At 32.0% G+C, this 24,069-nt stretch overlaps 2 protein-coding genes across 2 annotated transcripts in view; one reads left to right on the top strand and one right to left on the bottom strand.

Moving 5' to 3' along the window:
* LOC111046907 overlaps nucleotides 1-21,386 on the top strand; it is a 56,071-nt gene extending 34,685 nt beyond the window's left edge. The window contains exons 13-17 of the mRNA XM_039420068.1: nucleotides 13,778-13,989; nucleotides 14,840-15,021; nucleotides 15,798-16,620; nucleotides 17,471-17,703; nucleotides 18,918-21,386. Of these exons, the coding sequence (XP_039276002.1) occupies nucleotides 13,778-13,989; nucleotides 14,840-15,021; nucleotides 15,798-16,620; nucleotides 17,471-17,703; nucleotides 18,918-19,245 (1,778 nt within the window). The 3' untranslated portion in view covers nucleotides 19,246-21,386. The remainder of the gene's footprint in view (nucleotides 1-13,777; nucleotides 13,990-14,839; nucleotides 15,022-15,797; nucleotides 16,621-17,470; nucleotides 17,704-18,917) is intronic.
* The window catches only part of LOC111046905, a 32,422-nt gene continuing 29,094 nt past the window's right edge, over nucleotides 20,742-24,069 (bottom strand). The window contains exons 8-9 of the mRNA XM_022332554.2: nucleotides 23,117-23,394; nucleotides 20,742-22,463 (exon numbers count right to left, since the gene is read on the bottom strand). Coding sequence (XP_022188246.2) covers nucleotides 22,154-22,463; nucleotides 23,117-23,394 — 588 coding nt within the window. The 3' untranslated portion in view covers nucleotides 20,742-22,153. The remainder of the gene's footprint in view (nucleotides 22,464-23,116; nucleotides 23,395-24,069) is intronic.

Below are 24,069 nucleotides of genomic sequence, written 5' to 3'. Positions count from 1 at the left end.
TATGGGACCGTTAACCTTAATTTTATAACAAACCACTCATGTAAATTGTCCCAATAGAACGTTCGCATAGCACCTGTCATTGGATTTGAAAATCCTCCATTATTCGAGGAAATTCGGAAAAGATTCTGGTTTCGCTCTCTTTCTAGATTGTAGATATCTTCAATACTATTTTCATTTCCGAACAGTGATTCTCGAGATACTTTGAAACAAATTGTTATAAATTCAGTATCACTCTGTTGGTGCAACTAAATTTATTGCCAAAATAATAATAATAATTTTTATTGCCAAAATTAATACATGTTACAATTCATACTCAGTAGATACAGTATAAAATCATTATTTCTTAGAATAATTCGATAATAGAGATAAAATTTAAATAAAATTCAAACAAAACAATTCAAATACACTATTGGCATCATCCAGCAAAGGGAAAATTCTGTCCGCTGAGTGAGAGCAACAATTCAGAACAATTTAATTTAGTAATCCTGTGTTTTCATCTCCAGTCAATTCAACAACGGTCCTTTGTATTTGTATTTGCTGCTGAAAGTTCCATCCTATTTTGTGATGTTATCTCAATTCAAATTAGAAAAACCATTGTTGTCGAAATGCGCATTTCAATTTGAATTCATCCAGTACTGTAACGCACCTCATTTATAATAGCGCTCGTGACTGAACAGCTTCGACTAATTCCGGTTGAAGTTTTATAGGCAAGCCGTTTCTCGCCTCTTAGGTGCTGCTCTTTTATTTTCTTTTATTTGATTTGAATTCCTCTTCGTTGAGATAAAGTCGCCAAAGTGCGTAGTTTGTTTGAGACAGCGGAGGTCATCGGTAGGGAAGCTTGGGAAATGAAAACGATGCCAACCATGTGTACATCATCATCATCATCATCATCATCCATGAAACAATCGTCATAATCGTCATCATTGCCCGCACAGTGGAAGATCTATACGGCTGACTACAACGAATCATTTCAGTTTACGATCAGCTCGGTTTCAGTTTATTCATTCGCTGGTTACTGTGTTCACGCTTTAGCGCCTTCAATTCGTTTCAAGTGTTTAGTGTCGACTTCACAAAAACAAAAACTTATTAATAAGAAGACAAAATGAATATGGACTTCAGAAGAAAACGAACCATGTCTGGTAAGAACGCTAATTAATTAGCTGTTTAGCTCACTGTCTTTTAGTTATTCTTGACTCGTGCATGTTTTTCAAGTGGATAGTCCTTATTCAACGGCGGTTACATACACATTCAAACTCCTCACTCTCACACACACACAAACGTTTTTAATAAGTGTGTGCGATTGTGAGCGTGCGTACAATCGTGTTTGTTTTGATTCGCGCTTCTACTTTCTACTTTTGTAGACAGAGTTGTCAATCTTTATACTAAGCAGCTGGACTGTTTCCCAATCCTAAATAGTCCAACTTTGTACTCCTCTAGCCAAATAAACAGATTAGGCATTCTTTAGAAAAAAAAACAGTGCTAAATTTGATAGGCTGCCAGACTCAACAGGTGCTGTCTGTTATCACTCTCATTGAAATCGGTGACCCGAAATTGATTCAATGTTGATGCAGTTGGAATGTTTTGTTAAAATAGTGTTAGTATAAAATTATAAGATTTACAAAAGTTGGATAATTTCATGTTTTACGGAATTCGAACGCGTTCAAGGTAAATCGATCACTCGAGGCTGGTAAATAACATTTGTGAAATGATTTTTTATATTTTCTATTGGAAAATGACAATACTTTGTCAAATTGCCTGTTGTGTGGTACCCTCTAGATTGAATGCTTCAATTTTCCAATCCATTTATAGGTACTGTATTTTATCTATACATGATCATTAATAATAGTATTATTACGAATTATAAATTGTTATAATTAATTCACAGGCTGTGAGGCTGTACTTGATCGAACTTATCTCATTTACTGAAACCTGGATGGGAGGGGATTTTGTTAAATTAAACGTTTTAAAATTACACAATCTTTTGTCATACTGGTAAATCACGGAAAGCATTTGAAAGTTGTTGCATGTTTACAAGAATATGCGTTTTCTTATCATGTTTATTTTGTCAGAACACTCTTGAAATGAGAATGCACTTTTGCAATTATTGCTTTTTAATTTCACATTTTTGAGAGTAATACATTATTTAAAAACAAACAATAGGTTGTGCCTCCTATTATCTCACTACTGTTATCTTTTTTATTCTCTCTAGAGGAGGAGCATTTACCTAAGTCTATTTACGTTGAACTATGGATTCAATAATTGCATTCATTCTAATTGTATTAGTCCAAGTATAATATTTGTTTAATTGTACGGAATAAAACTCATTTAGCAAAAAATATTTCCAAACTAGGCAAGGTTCAGCAACCTTTTAATACCGTTTGTTGTATGATGATAGCAACAATAATACCATTATCATCATCATCATCATCATTATCAGTGCATTATCATTATTTCTCCCTCCAATGTCATAATTATATTATGATTGTAGTATTTTGCACAATATTGTTTTTTATTCTGTTTTCAACCGTCAAAATTTAAAAATCTTCGTTTTCGTTGTTTTTGAGTGAAAATGAACTTAATTTTAGTAAAGTGAAATCATAACCCTATTTTGGACTTTTAAAATGTTATTTAAATTTGGGAGAGAAATAGTACAAGGAGTATCCTTAGTTTTTCTCTCCCGATCAGTGCTTCTTTGTAAAAAATATAAATAAATGAATAAAATGAATAGGGTAAATGAATTTGTGCAATCTAATTTCACAAAAAATTGACATAATCAATTATTGTTCCAGTGAGCAATAATGATTACAATTATAATTTTGTGGCATAAGTTTTTTTTGTCCATAAAAATTGAGTAATATTTCCCACATGCTCCTTATGAATTTTAAATTCTTATTTCAATATAAATCATGAGTTTATATTTGTGAAGCATACAATTCTTAATTGCTATTAAACTCTCAGGAATCCTTTTCTCATCCGGGTTCATCATGAATGAAACCTCAAAGTTTGGTCTCAACTATTTCAAATTAGAATAGCTCGACTATTCTCTGTTCTGCACCCTACTCATAAACTTAGAAGACTTCCAACATAATAATATTGTCTGTTGCGCAGAGCAGTCTATTAATACTTCTCGAGCTAAACTGACTTGTTTGAACAAAGCCTAAAGTTAAGAAATACTGTGCTAAAGTTTGGATGTCCACCAAATCTTCTTTATGGATTACACTTTTTGTCTAATGGGCGTACTTTGTTTACATCAATCATCAGTACTGCTATACACAGACCGTTGTAGATTGTATGCTAAGTCAACTAAAAATGTAAAAGTATGTATGGGACCTGAACGTTTAACTCTTATAAATTTATTTGGTAACATGTTCAAGTCTAATCACGATCTCGAAATATCAATACAATCACAATAGTTTTAATATTCGATTACCGTGAAGTCTATCTCTGTAGAAACTTAGTACCTATCCATTATAGTTCTAGTACCGTTGAGTATCATCAATATGCATTTCAACTATCAGAAATCCTGATACTTTTGTCTTTAATATTAATGACATTTTTGGTATCTTGATAACTTTATTTTTCAGCAAGAACTGGCCTCTATTTATAATCTTTGAATGCTATGTTAGAGCAATCAAAGTTGAAAAATCAACTTGGGGTTATATATTAGATGTTCTGATCATTATCTATTATGTTTCCCCTTGAAAATAGAGCCTCCCACTTTACTTCCCGGGCGTTCAATCTATTGAATTGCTGAGTGTCATAGATCTGACCAATTTGTTAGGAGAGACTATTGCCTCAATTTACTGCAGTCGTTTCTACAAAATTGGATGATCAATTTGATATCAAAACTCATCGTTTCTATTCAATTTGCTTTTTCCGTATCACATAGTCTTCGTTTATTCACTAGAAGAAAGATTGTGGATAGAAAAAAAATGATTGATAAATTCAACTTTCAGGATACAAATGTTCACTCTCAATGAAAACCTTCAGTCTTCATTGCACCTGCTTGAATAATGTATGCGGAAGCTCAATTTCCCATTATTTTCTTGTAAGATATATATAACGTTTGTATGTCACAATTTGATTGTTGATCGTATATTTATTATCTGTTCACCAATAAAATTATTATTTACTTATCAAAGACTGCTTCATTGGTAACACAATATTCACTATTAATGAACCTACTATGAAAGCTATGAAACTCATTTTTGCGCAATCCATTTTTCAATGAAAATTTCGGTTAGTCATAAAATAATCCCATAAACTCCATCCATCTTCAAGTAATTAATGAATTTCTGATAGTAATTTATTATAGCTGTTATTGACATTAATTTTTCTCATACCGTGAATTTTTATCTCAGTAAACGCGTTAAATTTGAAAGTATGCAAATTGATTGATGTATGTTAGTTTCTGTGTCATAGTCAGCTATCAATATGCTATGAAAAAAATATAAAAACAAAAGGAAATTCGTAAGGAAATGATTTTATTCATGAAGCGTAGTTTGGGCATAATAGTTTCTAGAAGCGTCCTTCAACCTCAAGTGACCTCCACTCACGTTTCCTCAAAATAACAACAAACATGACATAGAGGGAGCGGGAGTATAACTTACTATTTTAGAGGAGTATCAACACAATAACATTATCTTCGTTTAAAATAATCTATCAAAACCAATGAACAATCATCAAAATAATCATAAATAGAATGTATTACATTCTATACTCACTGATTTTAAATACCTAATCATAAAATAATCTATCAAAACCCATGAACACCTGTCCATGCACTGAAGAACTGGAATAAAAACAAAATTAATTCCGAAGAAACAAGTGTTTATGAATATGGAAATGTATTAGGCCTAGGTCTATATCACCCATTGTAAGCAGTATATTACATTATAAGCAGAATGTATTACATTCTATACTCACTGATTTTAAGTAGGCTCAAAGCAATAGAAGAAATATGATCTACTATTACTTCTCTACGCCAATATTTCTATAATTACAAAACATTTGTCAAGCAGATTAAGCTCATGATTATGCTAAACTGAAAACTAGAGAGCAACTTCCTCTCACTTGTTTTCTATGTAGAATTACAATCAGTGTTCTACTAGTTTAACTCCACAATCACTGGTTTATCTCATGCGTTCAATACAATATGAATCACAGGTTATCATTAGGCATGGATCATTTGAACAAAAATGTTGTGAAAAACAGCTTATCAAGTGATATGGATGATCGATTTTCTAATTTGACTCTTAATTGTATTGAATTTAATCGTAAATTAGGGTATTGTGGTAATAATTTATTCTTAGCTGTAAATTCGACTACCCTACATGTTGCAATCCATTCACTCCTGTAAACTTGCTTCAAAAAAATTTACAACTTTTTATTGTAAATTTTCTACATGTATATTTGAAAAGGATGTTCGTTCATGCTCATAATAAACTATAATTCTGTAGAATTATTACGTACGGTATTGACTTTTATTATACAGAGAAATTTGTTGTTGAAATCCCAACATCTTTTCAAAGTTAGGTGCTGTAGCCCCAAATCTGATGAATCCAATCAATCTTGATGAATTTTAGTTATACCGTACTCTTATTCTAGCAGAACATTATCACCGCCCCATAGTTCAATACAATCAATGAAGTTTGACCCCTCTTCATTAAGCTTTGACTGTATCTTACGCAACTAATCATGACAGTGAAGACTGATCAACTTCATAATTCTCATCTAAATCAACAGAAAATATCTTCATTAATTAGTTGAAGCGCTCACATATCATAACAACACTCTTAAATGAAAAAAATGTTATTTTTAATTTACTGAATTACACAATTTTGAAACCGGAAAAGATTCATTGAGGCTTAAAAGGTCTTTGTCGTTTCTGATATTAGTTAGATTAAAACAAAGGGTAACATTTCAACAACAAAATTCGATCCCATTTATTAAAAGTATTTACAGTACCTATTATAATTTCTCAGGTATTTCCATATCGGTTCAGTAGGAGCAGTAGGTTCAGTGAGAGGGAGAGCATATGCTCTGTCATCTTAGAAAAAGAACATATTGAATAAAATCATGGAAATTTAGCCTTCTCAAGAACTGGATTATCAGATTATAATGAATTTTCTATTACATATAAAATCATTATCAATACTTGACTTAATGAAATTACCTATATATTACACAAATCAATGTCAAATGAAATACTTATTCCTGTCAAACTAATTAGTTTTGTCAACTTTTTGTAGAAAATTGTGAATTAAACGCACATATAATAAAGAACGCTAGATAATAATGAGTTCAAATTAATTAGATGAACTATTAACTGAGCATAAAACATTTTTCAACTTTGAGAAAAACTATTTCACATTACGTTTTACCATATTGATATTAGGTCAATATTATATCATTAATGATTATTAAGATTTCATCAAAGTATTTCTCAGCTACCGTATTTTAACAATGACAATAATTAGTTATCAAATGAAAAATAATTATTCCTAGCAAAGTAGATGTAGAAGTTCATCGAATTTGATCTACACTTTATCACTCTACATGTTTATAGATAATATTTCTGTAGCAGGTGCCGAAATTGATGAATTTGAATTTCAACCCTTTGAGGGTTCATATTTCTATTTATAACTCAACCTCTTATTCTATCCTAAAGTAAACAATCCAGAACAAAGCTTGAATCATCAAAATTTTCCATTTCCCCTATGTTTCAAGTAGTGTGTCTATCTAGACATCAATTAAAATAATCTCTCTATTAAATTCATTACCATATTAGCGGTTACAATAAAGTACAGCCGACTCGAGAAAGTTTTTCATTATGAATAAATCTTCTCACTTCAATATTATCAGCAATCAAAAAACTGTGAAGGAGCTGAACATTATTATTTTTCGGCTCTCTTATCGCTAGAGTTGATGTTGTTATTCACTCAGTAGTGTTCCGCTCGCGTTATTCAACTCAGAAGTTGTGTGCTTTGTGAAAAGTTTTATTAAAATCAAGTCTGCGAATGTCGCTTGTGTTTTGACGTAAGTGTTATCAGACTTTTGCGCGCATTGTTTGATGGTCATAAATAATTTCCAGTTTTCTACACAAAATCAAATTCAAGCTATTATAAAAAAAAATAACAATAATTTGCATTGAATTACCAGTAATTAATGATTAATGTCATGTTTTATAACTGATTACATTCAATCATTAGTCAATCATTTTGCCATTAAAATGTCATTATTATGGCAACATTAACAGGGTTGCTTTTTCTACAAGAAAATACTATATTTAAATATAGATTGATTAACTAAAAGATAGCAAATTTTAAAGAAAGCCAATTTCAAGTAGATTTATCAATGTAGAAAGTTAGTATTATAACATGCAATCATTAGAAAATATAAAACAAATTTGAAAATCATCAGTTACAGATAAATTAGTTTGATAAATTACCGTTGCAGATTAATCTTCAAGGCAAGCCACTATAGTGGACCTAATATAACTTTTGATGATCTAGAATCTATACTGTATAGGCCTATGTACCTTAGTGAATTTGAAGAGCATATTTATACATATTAGTATTTCCAGTATAATAATTTCGTTTCCATGTTAAATTGTTCTGTATCGATTAACAATTCATACTACACTGCATAATAGCTTCTAATAATTATGTTGTTCTCCATTTCAAAATGATAATAATTTATAATTTCGAATAGTCTTTATGAATAGACAGATATTCAATCAGTGATGGCTCTGTATAATTGCCTCTAATATCTATAACTCCGTGTATATCGAACACAGATTATTGAATTAAAGAATTCAACTGCCTATGTAAAGTGTATAGTAACTTCTAAATACAGTAAGATGTATATAAACCTCGAAAACCAATATTTACGGTTCTTCTAATAAACCATGTTTATTTATTTCATTGTTCAATCATTTATTCTCCAGCCACTGATTTCGAGCAAACATTGAACCATGATAGAAAACAATTTATGACTTTGAGATTTTTTAAATTTTTGTGAAGACATTGATCTGTTTGAATGTTTATCAGCTAGCCTAATCTTCCCTTTTCATTTTTTCATTAGTTACGTTATCAGTAATCAATTAATATTTCACTCACTTATCCTTACTTATTATTTCAAGTCGTTTTTTGGTTTTGCTAAGGATGTTGCCCACATAAGGCTCAGACTTATGCATTGGTTGATGACATGAAATGGACCAAAAGTTTTAGGTGTGTTCCGTACTATCAGAAAGTAATTTTGAAGCTCATAAACAGTTAGTCAATCAATGGATTTGAACTGAAGTCACCTTTCCAACGGGAGAAAGCTCGTCCCCTATCTAATCTGAGCTATTAGATGACTCCGACCGCTTGATGTATATTTTTAAGATGTTTCTTTAAGCCTTCTATTATTACACTATTTATAGCAATGAGTCCTGTACAGCAATTTGATTATTTTTCCAACCTATCATTCAATTCCAATCGAAATTTCTCTATTACTCATCTATATAATATTTTTTCAATTCCGAATTATTTAATGCAAATTTCTGAAAATAATATTCATGAATACATTGTGTCTTCAAGTATGTAGTATAGTTTTTCGATAAAACTATACTAGTAGTTCTGTGAACAGTAGACCTCTTGCTAAATAAGTTACATTGACTTGTAGTTTTGTTTTCTCAAAAATTAATAAATAATTTAGCAATTCAAAATGTCTAGAAAAAATCCTAAATAAACATAGAGCTTTCTGTCCTATCGTATCGTCCCGGACGTGTCGTCCCGGAATGTGAGTGTGAGCGCTGTTATCAGGTCTGGCTGCCGTCGATACGCCAATCCAATCAGCCCATCAGAGAACATTCTGTGTTGTCGTGTTGGTGAAAAATCGGTGTGTTGAAATTAATAAAATAAACTACCATAATCTACAAAGTTAGTAGACAACTGTATTTCATGAAAATCCATGCTGCGTTTCGCTGTAAATGCGCAACATATAAACATTTAAACATAAAGAGAAATGCAAAACCGTCGACTTGAATCTTAGATCTCACTTCGCTCGGTCAACTAAGGCAACCTACCTATAATATTAAAAATGAAAGAATTGGCTTATACATGTACAGGATAGGAAATACACAATCGCATCTGAACTATTGAACTGATTAACTTGCAATTTTACATAAATAAGATTCTGAAATTCACCGAGGATGTATATAGGCTTATACTAACTGCTATTAATCGATTAATTTTAATTTAATAATTTAAACAAATTTATCCGAATATGATTCAAAGTTTACGCAACAATAAAAGCCCAATCAAACAGAACTTGCTCCAAGTGACACTGTAGCGTAATTGGTAGCTTGGTAGCACGAGCGACTCATGAATGAAAGAAAGGTTGTGGGTTCGAGACTAATCAAATTAGTTTTTTTTTAGAAATTTTCAACTCTGATGAAGATTATGCACGTAATTTCAACAAAATAATAAATAATGTTTCCTGGACATAAGGAGATTGCATTTTACAACACAAATTTTCCCCAGTGCAAAGCACGGGTTACCTGCTAATAATAAATAAGTGTCAGAGTAGGTACTTGATGCTTGTGGAATTGTAAATGTAAAATACTGGAACAATGTTTCCCTGCACTTATTAAACGTATTGCCTTTGGGACTATTGAACAGATGTTTTACAACCAATTAAATAGATATAGTCATTTTTTATCCCTGGTACTGTACCTGAAGTTTCATTATCTCTCAGACACTAGATTTGCAAAAATATTTGCGGGTGTTATGCAACATGGAGTGAAAGAATGTTCTAGACCACTCCAATGTCAGGCGATAAGAGCGCAGATTAATTCCTCTTTCCCACACGTGCTGTAGTTCGCAACTGGGAATATTTTGGAAGTCTGAATTTTGTTCATAACATGATTACTTTCAAAAGAATTTTTATAGTATGTACTTGAAGCAAGTTATCAAAATGAGACAAAAATGCAATCTTTCTCAGACGATTGTTACATTGTTTGATGCATCCGGCAGTATTCTCAAATCCCTTAAACCTTCAAGTACATTGTAAAACAACTCACAACATCCATTATCTTGAAATACCAACTTGCAATTGATCAATTCACATTTATAATTTAGGCTAATCCATACAGTCTTGAAAATAATATTACAGCAATTTTGTCCAATTTCGCTTGTTTTATATTCTCCATTATTTATTTTTACAATTTGTGCAAAGGATGAAATTGGTTACTAACATCGTTTAACAAAATCGTGTTATCTTGTACTGAAGTATGCAGGTATAGAGACCATCCTAAGGATCAACCTGACAAAACTCATTCAATGTAAAACAATAATTTGAGGCATCAAAGCAAAACATAATCTAACGTAAATTACATTAGTTCATCTTAGAAAATATTCATTTTGCTGGTACAAAAGCTCTTATGAAATTCATAACAGCACTCAATTGTAATTTTTGGCTGTTCAGGATTGAAATTAACTATCTAAAAAACTCATTATTATTTTTAATTTATAAAGATAGGTACTCTCTCACAGTGGTTCTTCAAACTTTTGGATTCATGGCTCCATCGATCTTGAAATAAATTCCAGCTCCTCCCCTGTAACCGAATGAACACTATGATAGCAACTATTCCAAAATCAATTTTTTTAATTAACATTTTCAGGTCAGCTCTCCTCCTCTTTCTCTTCATAATTTTCCCATCAATACTATCAGTACCAAGCCAATTTGCGTCTGTTCATTTTATATTTCAGAAATATCTTTTTCAATTTTAATGTGGATCTAAATTTTATTTCTTGGGAATAGAAAAATATTATTAGTGATACCGCAAGACAATTTTGTGATATGAAGAATAAAAATTATTCCCTTCACAGTCAAAGTCAAATTCAACGTATCGTTATTTCAAGAAACCAATATGATTTTTTATCAGGTTATTGTTGCAATGGGACTACTCTGACATATCGAGCCTTTTGTACGAGTAGTCTACTCTCGACATTATAGAAAATGAAGTTATCAATCAAGGTATTCGGAAATAGGGCGGCTCTTTTACATTATATTTGTAGATTCTATAATAATTTGATTTTTTTCTTATTCATTCTCGACTTGAGTCTTAAAAAGTACCATACTGAATGGTACTTTTAAAGCTTTTACAAAATCATAACGAGTTGGTATCAATAATGTTGGAGATAATATTTATAGGCTTCTCTATTTGAATGTAGGCCTACGTGCTATACGCAAAAATGTATCCCAATTTCTAGATTAGAAAAACTTCTTGAATGTTGATATTTCATTCTTATATTGACGAGCTAGCCCTGTGAATTATGATTAATTTGAAAACAAACTTTCAGATCTCCTTACCACGTTTCTAATGCTAAATATCGTAGAATAATTGGGTTAAAGGGCATTGTTGATAAATAATAGATTCATTGAAATCATACCGCTTATGAAGATGTTTCTGAGACAAGCATCCTTGCAAATCGTGACTGATGAGTACCGTACTGAATTGTATTCTTTTGATTGGAGGAAAGAACTTCCACAATTTGAGAGAATCGAATTCGAACCGGATCAAGAATTGCAGATAAAAGTTATCGTAATTTATGTTTCCAAGTGATTTCACAGGTCAATGGCAAATAATGATGAATAGTGTCATAAGATAAGATTGAATGTATCGTATACTTCATTCATTTGGTTTTTGAGCGTCTATAAATAATATTGAACGATAATATTGTGATTGAGATAGAAAAAATGATTCTAGGAATTTTATTTTACTACATTATAACTCAAATTAATGTATTTTTCTATCACAGAATTTACTGATTCATTTAATAAATTATGCTGTAAGGATAATGATTATCTGAATATATTGAATATCAATATAATTTATCATTATATTCTCATTACTTTCTAGAGTTAAAGTAAAAAACTCATTTGTACGTCATTCACAACCAATTATATTAAAGAAAAAACTTGAAAATATAATTATCTTTGGAATTTTAGAACTTCTAAGTTTTGGCCTAAACCCCCTTTTCAAAAGGGGAAACCTAAATGTCAAATTTGAATAATTGATAATGCTTAATGATATATACAATTTTTTTTAATGAAAAAGTTTTGGCCTAAACCCCCTTTTCAAAAGGGGAAACCTAAATGTCAAATTTGAATAATTGATAATGCTTAATGATATATACAATTTTTTTTAATGAATTCGTCTAAAATGTAATATTTTTTCTCTTTCAATTATAATGTTGGTACAGTTGAAGGCAATGTCAGTTTAATTATTCTATTGGAGGTTTTAATTAAATTCTAAATATTCTATTAAATTATTTGTTTATTTCATCTTTCAAGCTGTTTAACTTTTGGAAATTGATGAAATATTTTTATCGAGTGATTAAGCTGCAGCAGCAACCAAAAAAAATTAACTTGTCGGATAGGAGAAAGAATAACTTTTGAATTATTGAATCTCCAGTATTTTTATTTTTATTTTTTAATAAGGATGGTCTCAAGAGCTAAACAAAATAAACGGTCAATGAAAAGTAGTTTCCGTCGTTCCAACAAGCAATTACTCTCCAATCACTTTTTGTTCGTGTTGTAATCTCAACAGTTTCTTGACTATCTTAATCCGAGTGCTTCAAACCTCAGATTCAGTTAACAACCGCACGCTTCGAATTTTATGAAACAATCTCTAAATGATTATCCAATCATTTTGAATAAGTGACTAAAATCTCTCACAATTTTTGTCTTGTTTTAAAAAATCACTGTGATTAAATAAGGGTACAAAGAATAAACGGAAGAAATGAAATGAAAAGATTGGGTTTGAAGTAGAATTTTTTACAGATAATCTCCCTCAAATTCATGTTCAAGACTTCTACTAAAGTAATACAGAATTGCAGACAAATAAGAGCTTTCAATGAGTTCTTCAATGAGTAACACCTATTCACATAAATCTTTGCTTTCGAAAACCTTCTTAAATAATATTTTTTTCAGATTGAGTCTCTTTATCTCAACTTTCACACCACATAATTATTAATATAATGTTATTCCTCCAGTTTCATACATTCTGATTATTATTCATGGAGCGGACTAGCCCAAATTGAATTAAATATCTACGTTTTTTTTGAAATTAGTGTTTGGTACTCAAACCTCTTAGGGAACTAACAGAGTGGTTATTCAAGTGATTCTTCTCGCTAGCGCTCGTTCATATGACACCAAACGTTTTTATCATTGCACAGCGGTTCAATGGCATCGATCATCATCGCGATTATCTTGTTCCGTTCGCATCTATTCACAGTGATTCACAGGTCTTTCAGTTTGGGTTGTAAGGCCCAATTCACACAGAAATGGCGTGGCGCTGACTTTTATAACTCTCATATGAGCATACGGTGCAATGCAAACAGAAGTGGCGTGGTACACTTCGTTCGAATATAGAAATGGCGTGGAAGTGAGAAAAGTCAGTTCCCCGCTACTGCCACGTCACTTCTGTGTGAATTTGGCATTAGACACTTTCATCTTAGTAGTACATTTCTTGATTTATTTTCCGTCTCTTCAACCGGTGGAGCTAAATAGGTCGAACATGCGTTTCATAGAAAAGCACAACGAAATAACAATGAATTGGAATGATTTGGATTGGGAATCATTTCTTACAATAAATATAATTTTGGGAACATACAACATGGTTCTTTTTTATTATTATTGATTATATCACTCAAGTTACTCGTTTGGACCTGCCAATCACATACTAATTACATGACACTCAAATCCTATTTTGTGTTGTTTGTTACAGAGGCCTCATATAGGGCAAACAAGGGTACGCTGTCCTCACTGCAAGGACCCATTCGAGTCATACGGTTATGCATACTCAGCATAATCATACCTGGCGCATTAGTAGGACTGCCACTGTACATGCGGTACTATGTATATGGTGAGCAGGTCTATCCAGTTGGAATGTCAGATATGAGACTTCTCGACAGCAGGGTTTCAACTACTTGGTGTCAGGTAAAGAACTGTCTGATCACCAACACATTTCATAGTAATATTATTATAAACAAGTAACTAACTTCATTTTAAATCCGTACCAATCCGTATCTAAGTACCAAGGTACCTAGAATACTAGGTATTCTAGGTACATTGCGTTGTACCATGCAATTTGTGTTATAAAGTACAATAGTGTCGTAATACAATATCAGAATTTAAACTCTTTGTTGTACCACAGATTGGTCGAGATTCTTCTTAAAAAAGAAATACTCGTCAACTTGCTCATAAACTTGAGAATGTATTTATGAGAAAAGTAATAACTGTGTTGGAAAATTTATGAATTGAAAAATCAAATAAATATTTTTTCATATAAAGCATAAAACAATATCAGTATATCAATAATCATTCAAAAAAGTATTACAATAAAAGTACAAAAGTGGGATGAAAATTACCCTTATTATGGCGGAACACACATATCCGCACCGAGCCCGCGCCGCGGCACGGACTCGGTGTGGTTATGTGTGTCCCGAGCTTTAAACATTCAAGTAGCACTATTAAAATAATTATATTGAACATTCAAGTATACCTATCGAAATAGTAATTGAGGTGTGTTTTTATTTTGGGGGAGTTCTTTCAAATCCGCTAAACATTGAAACCAACCTGAAAATTTTCAAATTATAAGAATTTCTAAATTATCATAAATCTATCAATACTATTAAGAACAATCAATCGAGTATGGTCTTTTTGAATACACATTTGTATATTTAACATAAATTATGTAGAAAATGCTGCAGAACCCAATGTTGGAGTCAATTGATTTTGACATTATTTTTACGAAGATTGATGAAAGTATTTTTTCTTTTGTTTCCAGAGTCAAACAATATGGTCGAATGCTACATTCAACGCTTATCTAATGGCTGAACAGCCACAATTGGAAGTGGATCATGAGCATGTCTCTATGACACGACATCTCAAACTTGATGATGATATGAAAGAGTACTGGGGCTTCTATCTTCTACGTGGATCCATTATTTCAGTATCAACGTGCACAAGGTGAACTATAGTGATTCTGAACATGTTTTTTTTTAATATATTGGTCTCGTATATATTATTTCTTTGGGTTTATTTTTCAAGTATAAGAGAAAATTCCCATCAAATGAACAATAAATTGATGAAAATGGTCAACATCAATAGTGAGTAATCAATAGAAACACATTGGATAAAAAATGAGTTAATCATTAGTGTTTTCAGTTTTCAACTTTGAGAACTTTAAAGCATTCAGCATGCTATCGAGTTGTTCGTAAAAATGTAAACTAATAAATCATTGCAAACGAGACTTAACAATAATTGATATTATCCATAGTCATTAAGTATATCAGATATACATGTATCAGCTATCCTCTGTAGAAGGCAGTCGAAACGGCAACAGAGAAAACAGAGAAGCAGAGAAACGGCAACACTGTTCTCTCACCTTTCTCTACTATCATTAAAAAGTGGACCTCTTTTTAGTCTTCGAGTGCTTTAGAGGTCAGTTTCTGATAGGCCTACTTAGTTTTTATAAAGCAGGCGTTGCTGTATTGCAGTTCTAATTTCTCATTAAACAAGCCAATAATTTATGTGGTTGGATTGAAAAGAATCAGACACAAAAAACATCGTCATTTATACAACTGATTCTGGGGAAAAATTATCATTTTAACTCATTGAATTTATTGCTAAGATTATAATATGATAATGATCATCTCATCGAATAACTAGACTAAATTAAACACGATCAAATTTTCTACTATTTTATTGTCATAATTATTATAATGTGCTGCGATCTATTTCAGGTGGCCCGGTGCTTCTTTAATCTTGATCAAGGGTCACAAACATCTTCGAGACTGCGCATACATCGGAGATGACTCATCAGAAGAACTGGACGAGCTCGAGGAAGATGACAGCAACTCGACAAAGAGTCATCAGGATCCGGCGATCAATCCGTCCAAAATGACCAAACTGAAGGACGGCATTGTGCATCATATGACAGCCTCTAATAACACTGGCGACTCCTATGCGATACATCACAAGAGGAAAGACCATTCATCGGACAGTGACTCAGACAGTAGAGATGACAAATCCAGAAAACTGAGAACTGATCGTAAGCTAGGTCACACGGTCCATCTTGCTTTTGCTGAATTGGGTAACAAGTTAGTCCTACCACCGTACAGAAAGCTGTATGAAAATGGCGCAGAAAACATGAACTCCCACACCAAAGCCAATGCTGTTAACAAGAAATTTAGCACCATAAAAACGCCGGAAAAATCAGCTGAACCCACCCCCAAAAAATCCACAACTTCTCGAGAAATATACGAAGATGTCATGAAAAAACTAGAATCTCTTAATGATAACAGGGCAAAAATGATTCTAGAACGATTGAACAGTAGACTTTCAGGCAAAACCGAGACAGGTGATAGAGAAAGATCGTCCTCGACACATGAGAACAACGTGAAGATTCGTCATCAAAAGAGCTTATTCAATAAAATTGCCAATCAAAATAAGTTGAATAAGTCCGAAAGTGAAAATTTGTTGAGGAGAAAGCGAGAGGTTATTCTGGGATCACTGAAAGGACCATTGACGTCTCATAATGAAGAAGATGATGCTGCCATGGAGGAGGTGAGCAAAACTAATTTTACAAAATATTCTGAATTCTTTCTCCCGGAAACAAAATTATAGTTGATCTTATTTATCTTACCATTATACCATGCCGGCCGGCTATTAGTAAGAATACTACAACTTTGCCTTGCAACATCAGCCTGTTATGCTTTGTAACTAGTCTTATGACTATAGTTATTATTTTCTTCAAGATTACAACATACTAGAGTACTGTATAGTATAATATAAATAGAAATTAGATGTAGCCTAATTGAAAAAAATCCCGTAAATGAATATGCAAATTTTCTCTTCTTTCATCCCCAGCTATTTCAAATTTGAATTCAAATAATTAAATTTGGGAATTGTTTTCATTTTTGACTCGATGGATAATACTGATATACTCCATAAACAAACAAATTTTTCCAATCAATGTACTCTGAATACAAGACTTTGGCCAGGTTTTTCTGAATTGTTAGTCTCATCACAGTTAAGCTCAAAGCACACAGGAGGCGCCTGGATGCTAGCCGGCCTCCGTTGATTTGCAAAGGGCGTCCCGGAAAAGCGCGCCTCCTGCCTGCTTCGAGCTCAAAACATTGTGAAATTGCATCATTATCCAATAATAACTATTATTTTAAAATTTATTTTAGAATGAGATGTAAAGCCTTGAAAAAGATATTATTGAAAATATTGATTTGTCTACATTTTTATGTCTAAACAACAAGCACAGCTTATGATTTTACAATTTTTAATGAATGAGAGTCTCGAAATTTTTCCCAAGTTGTTTATTTTAAAACTACTTGTATATTGAAAATGTCTTCAACCTTACACTTCTACTGAAAACAGTTTTTCAAGTAATTGTTGACTATTGCAGGATATTCACCAGCCAGATGAAATAGCTGAGATCAGAGGAACGATTAATGAGACAGACGCTTTCGATAAATCGAACAGCGAATTCTGGTCGTCATTTTCATCAAGTGAGGAGAGACTTCTGAACTGTGAGGGTCTACTGCTCAACCTGCCTCTCATGCCACACCAGAGCTGCGAGCTTGGCCAATCTGAGGGAGCACTGTCATCTGCTTCATCCATGAATAAGATAACTTATAGGTAATCACAATCAATTCAGTCAATATTCATTTCTCGGGTAGATTTATATGACATAGACAACTTATAGGTAATCACAATCAATTGTATCAATATTCATTTTTCGTATAGATCTATATGACATCGATAGACAATACAGAATCCCATATGTTTCAAGAATGAATTATAGGTAAACAATGGACAGATATAGACACTCACGTACGAATTCCAAAGACTTTGAATTCGTTTGATTCTCTACTCATATTGATATTTTATCAAGGGAATAGAATCAGTTGTGTTCGATTGTTGCAGAAGCTTGTACTGAAGGTTGAAAGAACTATCAGCTCCTACGATAGGTCTATACCATTAACGCTTACCGTAATAATACTCTCTAGGCATATAATAAGTGGAGGTTAAAGAGGCTGCGATAAATTCCGTACGCTACGTTAAAATTTTGTAACTTTCAAAATGTGTTACCGTACTTGTTCAATGCTACTCAACAGTATTAAAAAATCGTGGATTCAGCTTAAAGTGAAAAATAATCATTTGTGAGCAGAATCTCATTTCAGTCAATGAATCGACATGACTCTTATTGACATCCCTCTGTAATGAAAGAAATACTTTGGCCCGGTTACACAAAAGCCTATTAAATTCCACGAGAACCAATCACAGATGGTTTTTCTGAGAGCTTCTCTGAGTGGTTGTCGCGGCATTTAATCAGGATTAAAAGTTAACAGTTTTTTGTGCACTCTCATGACTAAATTATTCAAAGTGAATCTCAATCTGACCTGTTCAAGTACTGTAGAATGGGGCTGCTTTAAGGTAACGTGCTTTTTACATGGATCTTTCAAAACAAACCAATATGTTACTTTGAGAGATGATAAGGGTTCTCATTCTTTGTAAAGAGCATGATTGAATAAATCTATTGAATCATCTTATTATCATATCGTCACAATCTGAAGCAATGAAACAAATCTACCATGGAAGATAGAAATTGCAGTTGACCAACTGTTGGAATATTATAATAATCATGAATTCTATTTTCATAGCTGGCATTGAATATTTGAATTAATCATTATCATAAATCTACTATGAATGAAGCTTTAAATTGAATACTACGGTATAGATTAATTTGTGAATAGCAGTAGGTAGTGTTCTCATATTGTTTATTTATAACCATGGTATGTTACAATGTAATTTGTTTCTGTATTAACTGGAAATCAATTATTTGTTTCCAGGGTAACAAGCAATGGATACTACTTTTTCGTATTCAACAGTGAGAACGAAGTTCAAACCAACTACCTCAGAGTCCATTTTGATTTAGAAAAAACCAAATACAACGTGTCGCAGCCGATCGACTCCTGTCAGAACCAGACTTCCAGCTGCAGCCTACCTCTGAGGTTCTGGTCACATCAGAAAGTCGTGCTGCATTTGCCCATCAGGAAGAACGACTCACTCTGGAATCAGGAATTCCTCGCCATATCCACTTGCGAGCCGAGAACAACGGTTTACATGATTTGTGTGATATCAGTGCCGTTGTTCATCCTTCTATTCGCGTTCCAGTAAATATTCAATCAAATCTTGAGGATGAATATTTCTCGAGAAAATGGATATCGTGAAAAGTGTCATTGAAGTGATTGTGGTGGAAAATTACTTCGAATATTTATTTGTATCTGATTAAGTCTCAGAGGGACTTAATTTTTAAATTCATATTCTAGTAACTAGAATGGACTTCTTTTAAATAACATACCAAGAATAAGATAGTATTGTTACTATTCTATCTATTTACCTACCTACTGTAGATCAATATGGCTTTCCGTATTGCTGATAGAATAAGATGAGGATTACTGTAAATAATATTGATAAAATTTTTATTAGGCTTATATTATTTTTCAAATTGTGTCATTGAAGACATGAATGTTTTCAATGTTATGAATACTAGAATCGTCAAGACTGCGCACAAATATTTCCTCTGTGGTTAGCTGGGAGATGTCAGAATTTCAATAAATGTACTTTTCAAGTCGTTCTTGCGGTATCTGAAAATAATGTATAAGATTGTACAAAAAGTAGAAGATAGAAAACACATAGAATGTAGTAGATTTGGAATAATATTTTTGTCATAATTATCTTTGAGTGTTTTGTATGATATAGTAACAATGAATGAGATTGGTTCCAGTTGCTTTCTGGAATAATTGTGTTTTTAGACTATCTGAGCTCGAACAGTCCCAAAGTTGTTTTATTTAAAGGTTAATCTTATTGGTTCAATATTGTGTTTATCACACTAATGCTTCATCCTGGAACGCTATCTAAATCCGGAAGTGTGAGAGCTCAGAAATTTATAATTTTGTAAATACTTGTTACTTATTAGAGATTCTTATTGTTGAAAATAACAAATCAATTACTCAAGGGCAATATTGTATTATATAATGGGGATATTCACACTATCAATGCAGCTAATATCTTATAGAGCTAATATAGAGCTTTTGAGCTAATAAACAGTTTTTAAGAGATTATGTAGAGCTTATAGAGCTAATACAGAGCTTAGAGAGATAATTAGAGCAAAAAAAAATAGTTTGGTCAATAATAATTACAGACTACTATATAGTAATACATTTTAGTAATTGTAATTTTTTACTGAAAAAGAGCAGTGAAAAAATGCAACAAAAGAAATAAAATAACTTATTCAAGGTGTATCTTTTACTATGTTTCTATTACATTAATAACATATAAGAATATTGAGTGTGCTATCATGTAATGCAACTGAATCAATGAATGTGACTATTTTCAACCATATAATACCCTATAGTTATAAAGAGGCTATATACATCTATGATTAACATTGGTATATATATATTCATAACTTGATGATATTTTCAAATTCCAGGTACCTTATTAATGTGGAAATGTCATGTACCTGATTCTTGTGCTGTTATTTTAATAATAGCTATAATAAACTAATTGAAATTCATTTATACCATGTCGCTCTCAGTGCAATATGATCGATCATTGTTCAACTATATTATTATACTCAGATACAGATAATGTTTACAAAATAAATGTTATATAAGATATAACTGTCCATGAAAAACAATTTTTGAACGATCATTACAATACTTGACTATATCATTATTGACAACACAGAGTATGATTCTTAGCTCAATTAATATACATATTTTCGTGGATTAAAGCTATACAAAAAAGCTACTCAGCTAATTAATTATATTACTTTTCTTTTGAACGACTGTTCAAATCACAGAAATTTTTAATTCCTGAATCATGCAGACTGCACTATGTACAAATATTGAGAGTTGGTTATTAAAACTGTAAATTGATCATTAATGTATGAACACAGGAGATGAAAGAATTTCTTCGAAAACTCAGTCTAATATTAAGAATATCAATGATAACAGAACTTTATAAATTATTATGAACAAATATTATTATTCTTAACTTATACTTCAAGATCGATGTAAATTGATAATCTTTATGGAAAATGTAAGACTGAATAGAATTAACTCTTCCACCAATGCATTTTTAAAGATCGATCTCAAACTAAGTGATATATTATTTAGAGTGCCTAGTGTACAGTAAGAGTGCCTTGAAATGGAGTAACCTCTACCTAGAATTAAAATGAACGTCAATGTAGGTTTAAAAGTGATATTGTACAATTATAGTTGATTTTGAATAAATTCATGTCTGTAAAGCTATACAATATTTATTCCTTTCTTCCTAAGATTGTTTAATTGTCTCTTCATCAACAATGGAAAGTCATTTCTCATGTTAAATATAAGAGATGTAATCTGATATTGAAAAAATATAATTTGACTTGGGTGAATCCATATTTGTTTTTCAAGATTACGTCCTAAGGACTCCAGTCATGGAGTATAAGACAAGACAGGTCAATAATCTTACATAATCATCACTAAGTAAATCAAACCTAGCCTTGATTTGGAAGGAACTCTTGTACACTATAAAATCTCTATCAACTAAATATTTTTTCAAGATAGTTTTGGTAGCATTTTATAAAGTTTTACTTCCAATATAATCGGGGTTTTGTTCAAATAACCAATTATTGTGAGACATTATATGATAATTTGCTCTGTTGCGTGTAATGTAGGTACTCATGAATATTTGGATTCTGATCAACGCCACTCGTTTACTCATAGCTCTACATTTCAATTTGCCCTAATATTCTGATTAAATCATCAATATAATCTACATTTTCAATGTCAACCTTCCACACGGCTTTTCAACTGAATCACTGTTTTTTCACTGCTGATTATCCATTTCTATTAAGTATCACCATAGAGAGATATTATAAGTGCTATCTCTTCTCTATTGTATTACGTTGGCCTACATACTTCTACAATCCTATTCGTCGATCCTATTTTCCAACTCAATATGGAAAGATTTCAATTTAAATATATTCAAAACATGTCATATCAACCTACTTAATGATCAATAGAAAAATAATTCATTTGGATTTTTTAAATTCATTGTGAAGGTCTAGTACTTTCTGCAGGTCATTCATTCTCTTGTTGTGGTATCTTCGTCTGACCTTTTTATTTTTTCCTGAGAACTTCAACATGTAAAATTTGCAACCATGGAACCAGAGAAGTTCCATCACCAAAAGAAATATACAAAACAACATGGCGAAGTGATAGCTCACTAGAACTGTTCCCAATTCATCATGAGAGAGTGATTTGAATGTAGATTTGTACTGAGTGAGACGGAAAGATTGTTTCATGCGATCAATTATACCATACTCCTCCATGTCTCTTATCCTGAAATAAAATCGAAATGCTTTCATACTTTCATACTGTATCACTTAATGATATAATCAAAGTAATTCAATTGTTAAGAAATATAAAATAATATTTTAAGGTTTTCATTGAACCAAATCATAGCCATCACAATAATTGGTTTGTTCTCATCTTTTGTAATTATGAAAAATCTGATACATATTCTATCATTATAGTATTTGTCGTAAAGTTGTTGTGGAGACATCCGCTTCTAGGCTACTATGATTAATTTTCGAGAACCGAAACCAAACTCATTAACTTACTCATTTTCTCTCTCACTTCATCGAAATTTATCATTTTCCTACCCAATCAATAAATATTAAATAATAAAAGAAAATCAATAAATAATGATTAATTATGAACTTGAAGCCACCAGCAGGTGATTGAGCCTAGTTATGCAATGTTGCCATTCTCTTAAGGCCAGAGCATCTAACAAGTGGTGGTTGTGAAATTAGACGAAATTAGTAAGGAGTGGGAAGAGAGATTGGAGAATTTTCGTTACAGCAACCCAATTCATAGAATTCAAGAATTGCTGCAATGCTTGATATATTATTAATAATATCCTTATTATAACAATAAATAATAAATGCTTAGGGCCTATCATTAATAATATCCAACATCCAACGTGAACTTACATTCTTGTGATGTATGGATACGCTGACAGATTGTGCCTTGCTCCTATGCCGAAGTGCATCAACAGATACTTGTGCTTGGTAGTGGAGTAGGGGCATCTGATGAGTGGAGCTTGACGGAATGGCACATCGAAAATAGTGGTGTTGCTGGCGAATCTGCACAGCCGCTTGCCCGCCTCCGCTCGGCTACTCATCGGCAACACTCGGTTGCGTTTCGGCGGGTCAACACCCAACGCTAGCTTACTGATCGGGTCACTCGTCTCCGAAGTACTTCTCTGCCACTGCAATCATAAAAGCAATGGAATCGAATCATCCTAGTAGAAGATTTACAGCATTCACGATACTGATATTACACAGTACAGAGTATTACAGTATTACTGTGTAGTGATACAGATTTACAGTATCGCGTTATTTGTTTCATAAACTGCCAAAAAGTATCAAATTTATATCTCCAGAAATGCTGATATTATAACAGATCATGGATTACTTCACCTTCTCTTCTCTATAATGTTCATACTATCGAAATATTTATAATCCACGAACTTGTATTTTAATGAAATTCATATTGCATAAGCTTCGTTGTTAAATATGAATATTTGTGTGCAAAGTCAATAAGGTAGGTACCTATTCAATTATTTTCATCCACAATATTATTCTTTGTAATATTAGTAAATTTGATTCTATTTTCTCGAAAAGTAAATAAATATTTAAGTATAATATCTGAAAACATTATTTTGAAATAATATAGGAGCAAATACCATTCAAATTTGGTTCACATGCTATGATATTCCTAGGTACCTAATATTTGCAATGAAAATGTATCTCCCAATAATTTTGTCTCCAGTCAATATAGTTTTGAAGTGGAGCCTGCTCATTTTTGTGATATTTCATCATAAAACATTATTGTGTATTCAAACATTATGTAAATAATAAATTTGAATATTCGTTTTATTGTA

The sequence above is a fragment of the Nilaparvata lugens genome, chromosome 2, assembly GCF_014356525.2.
Source record: "Nilaparvata lugens isolate BPH chromosome 2, ASM1435652v1, whole genome shotgun sequence".
In the NCBI taxonomy this organism is placed as follows: domain Eukaryota; kingdom Metazoa; phylum Arthropoda; class Insecta; order Hemiptera; family Delphacidae; genus Nilaparvata; species Nilaparvata lugens.
This window is presented reverse-complemented; position numbering and strand designations above follow the sequence as displayed.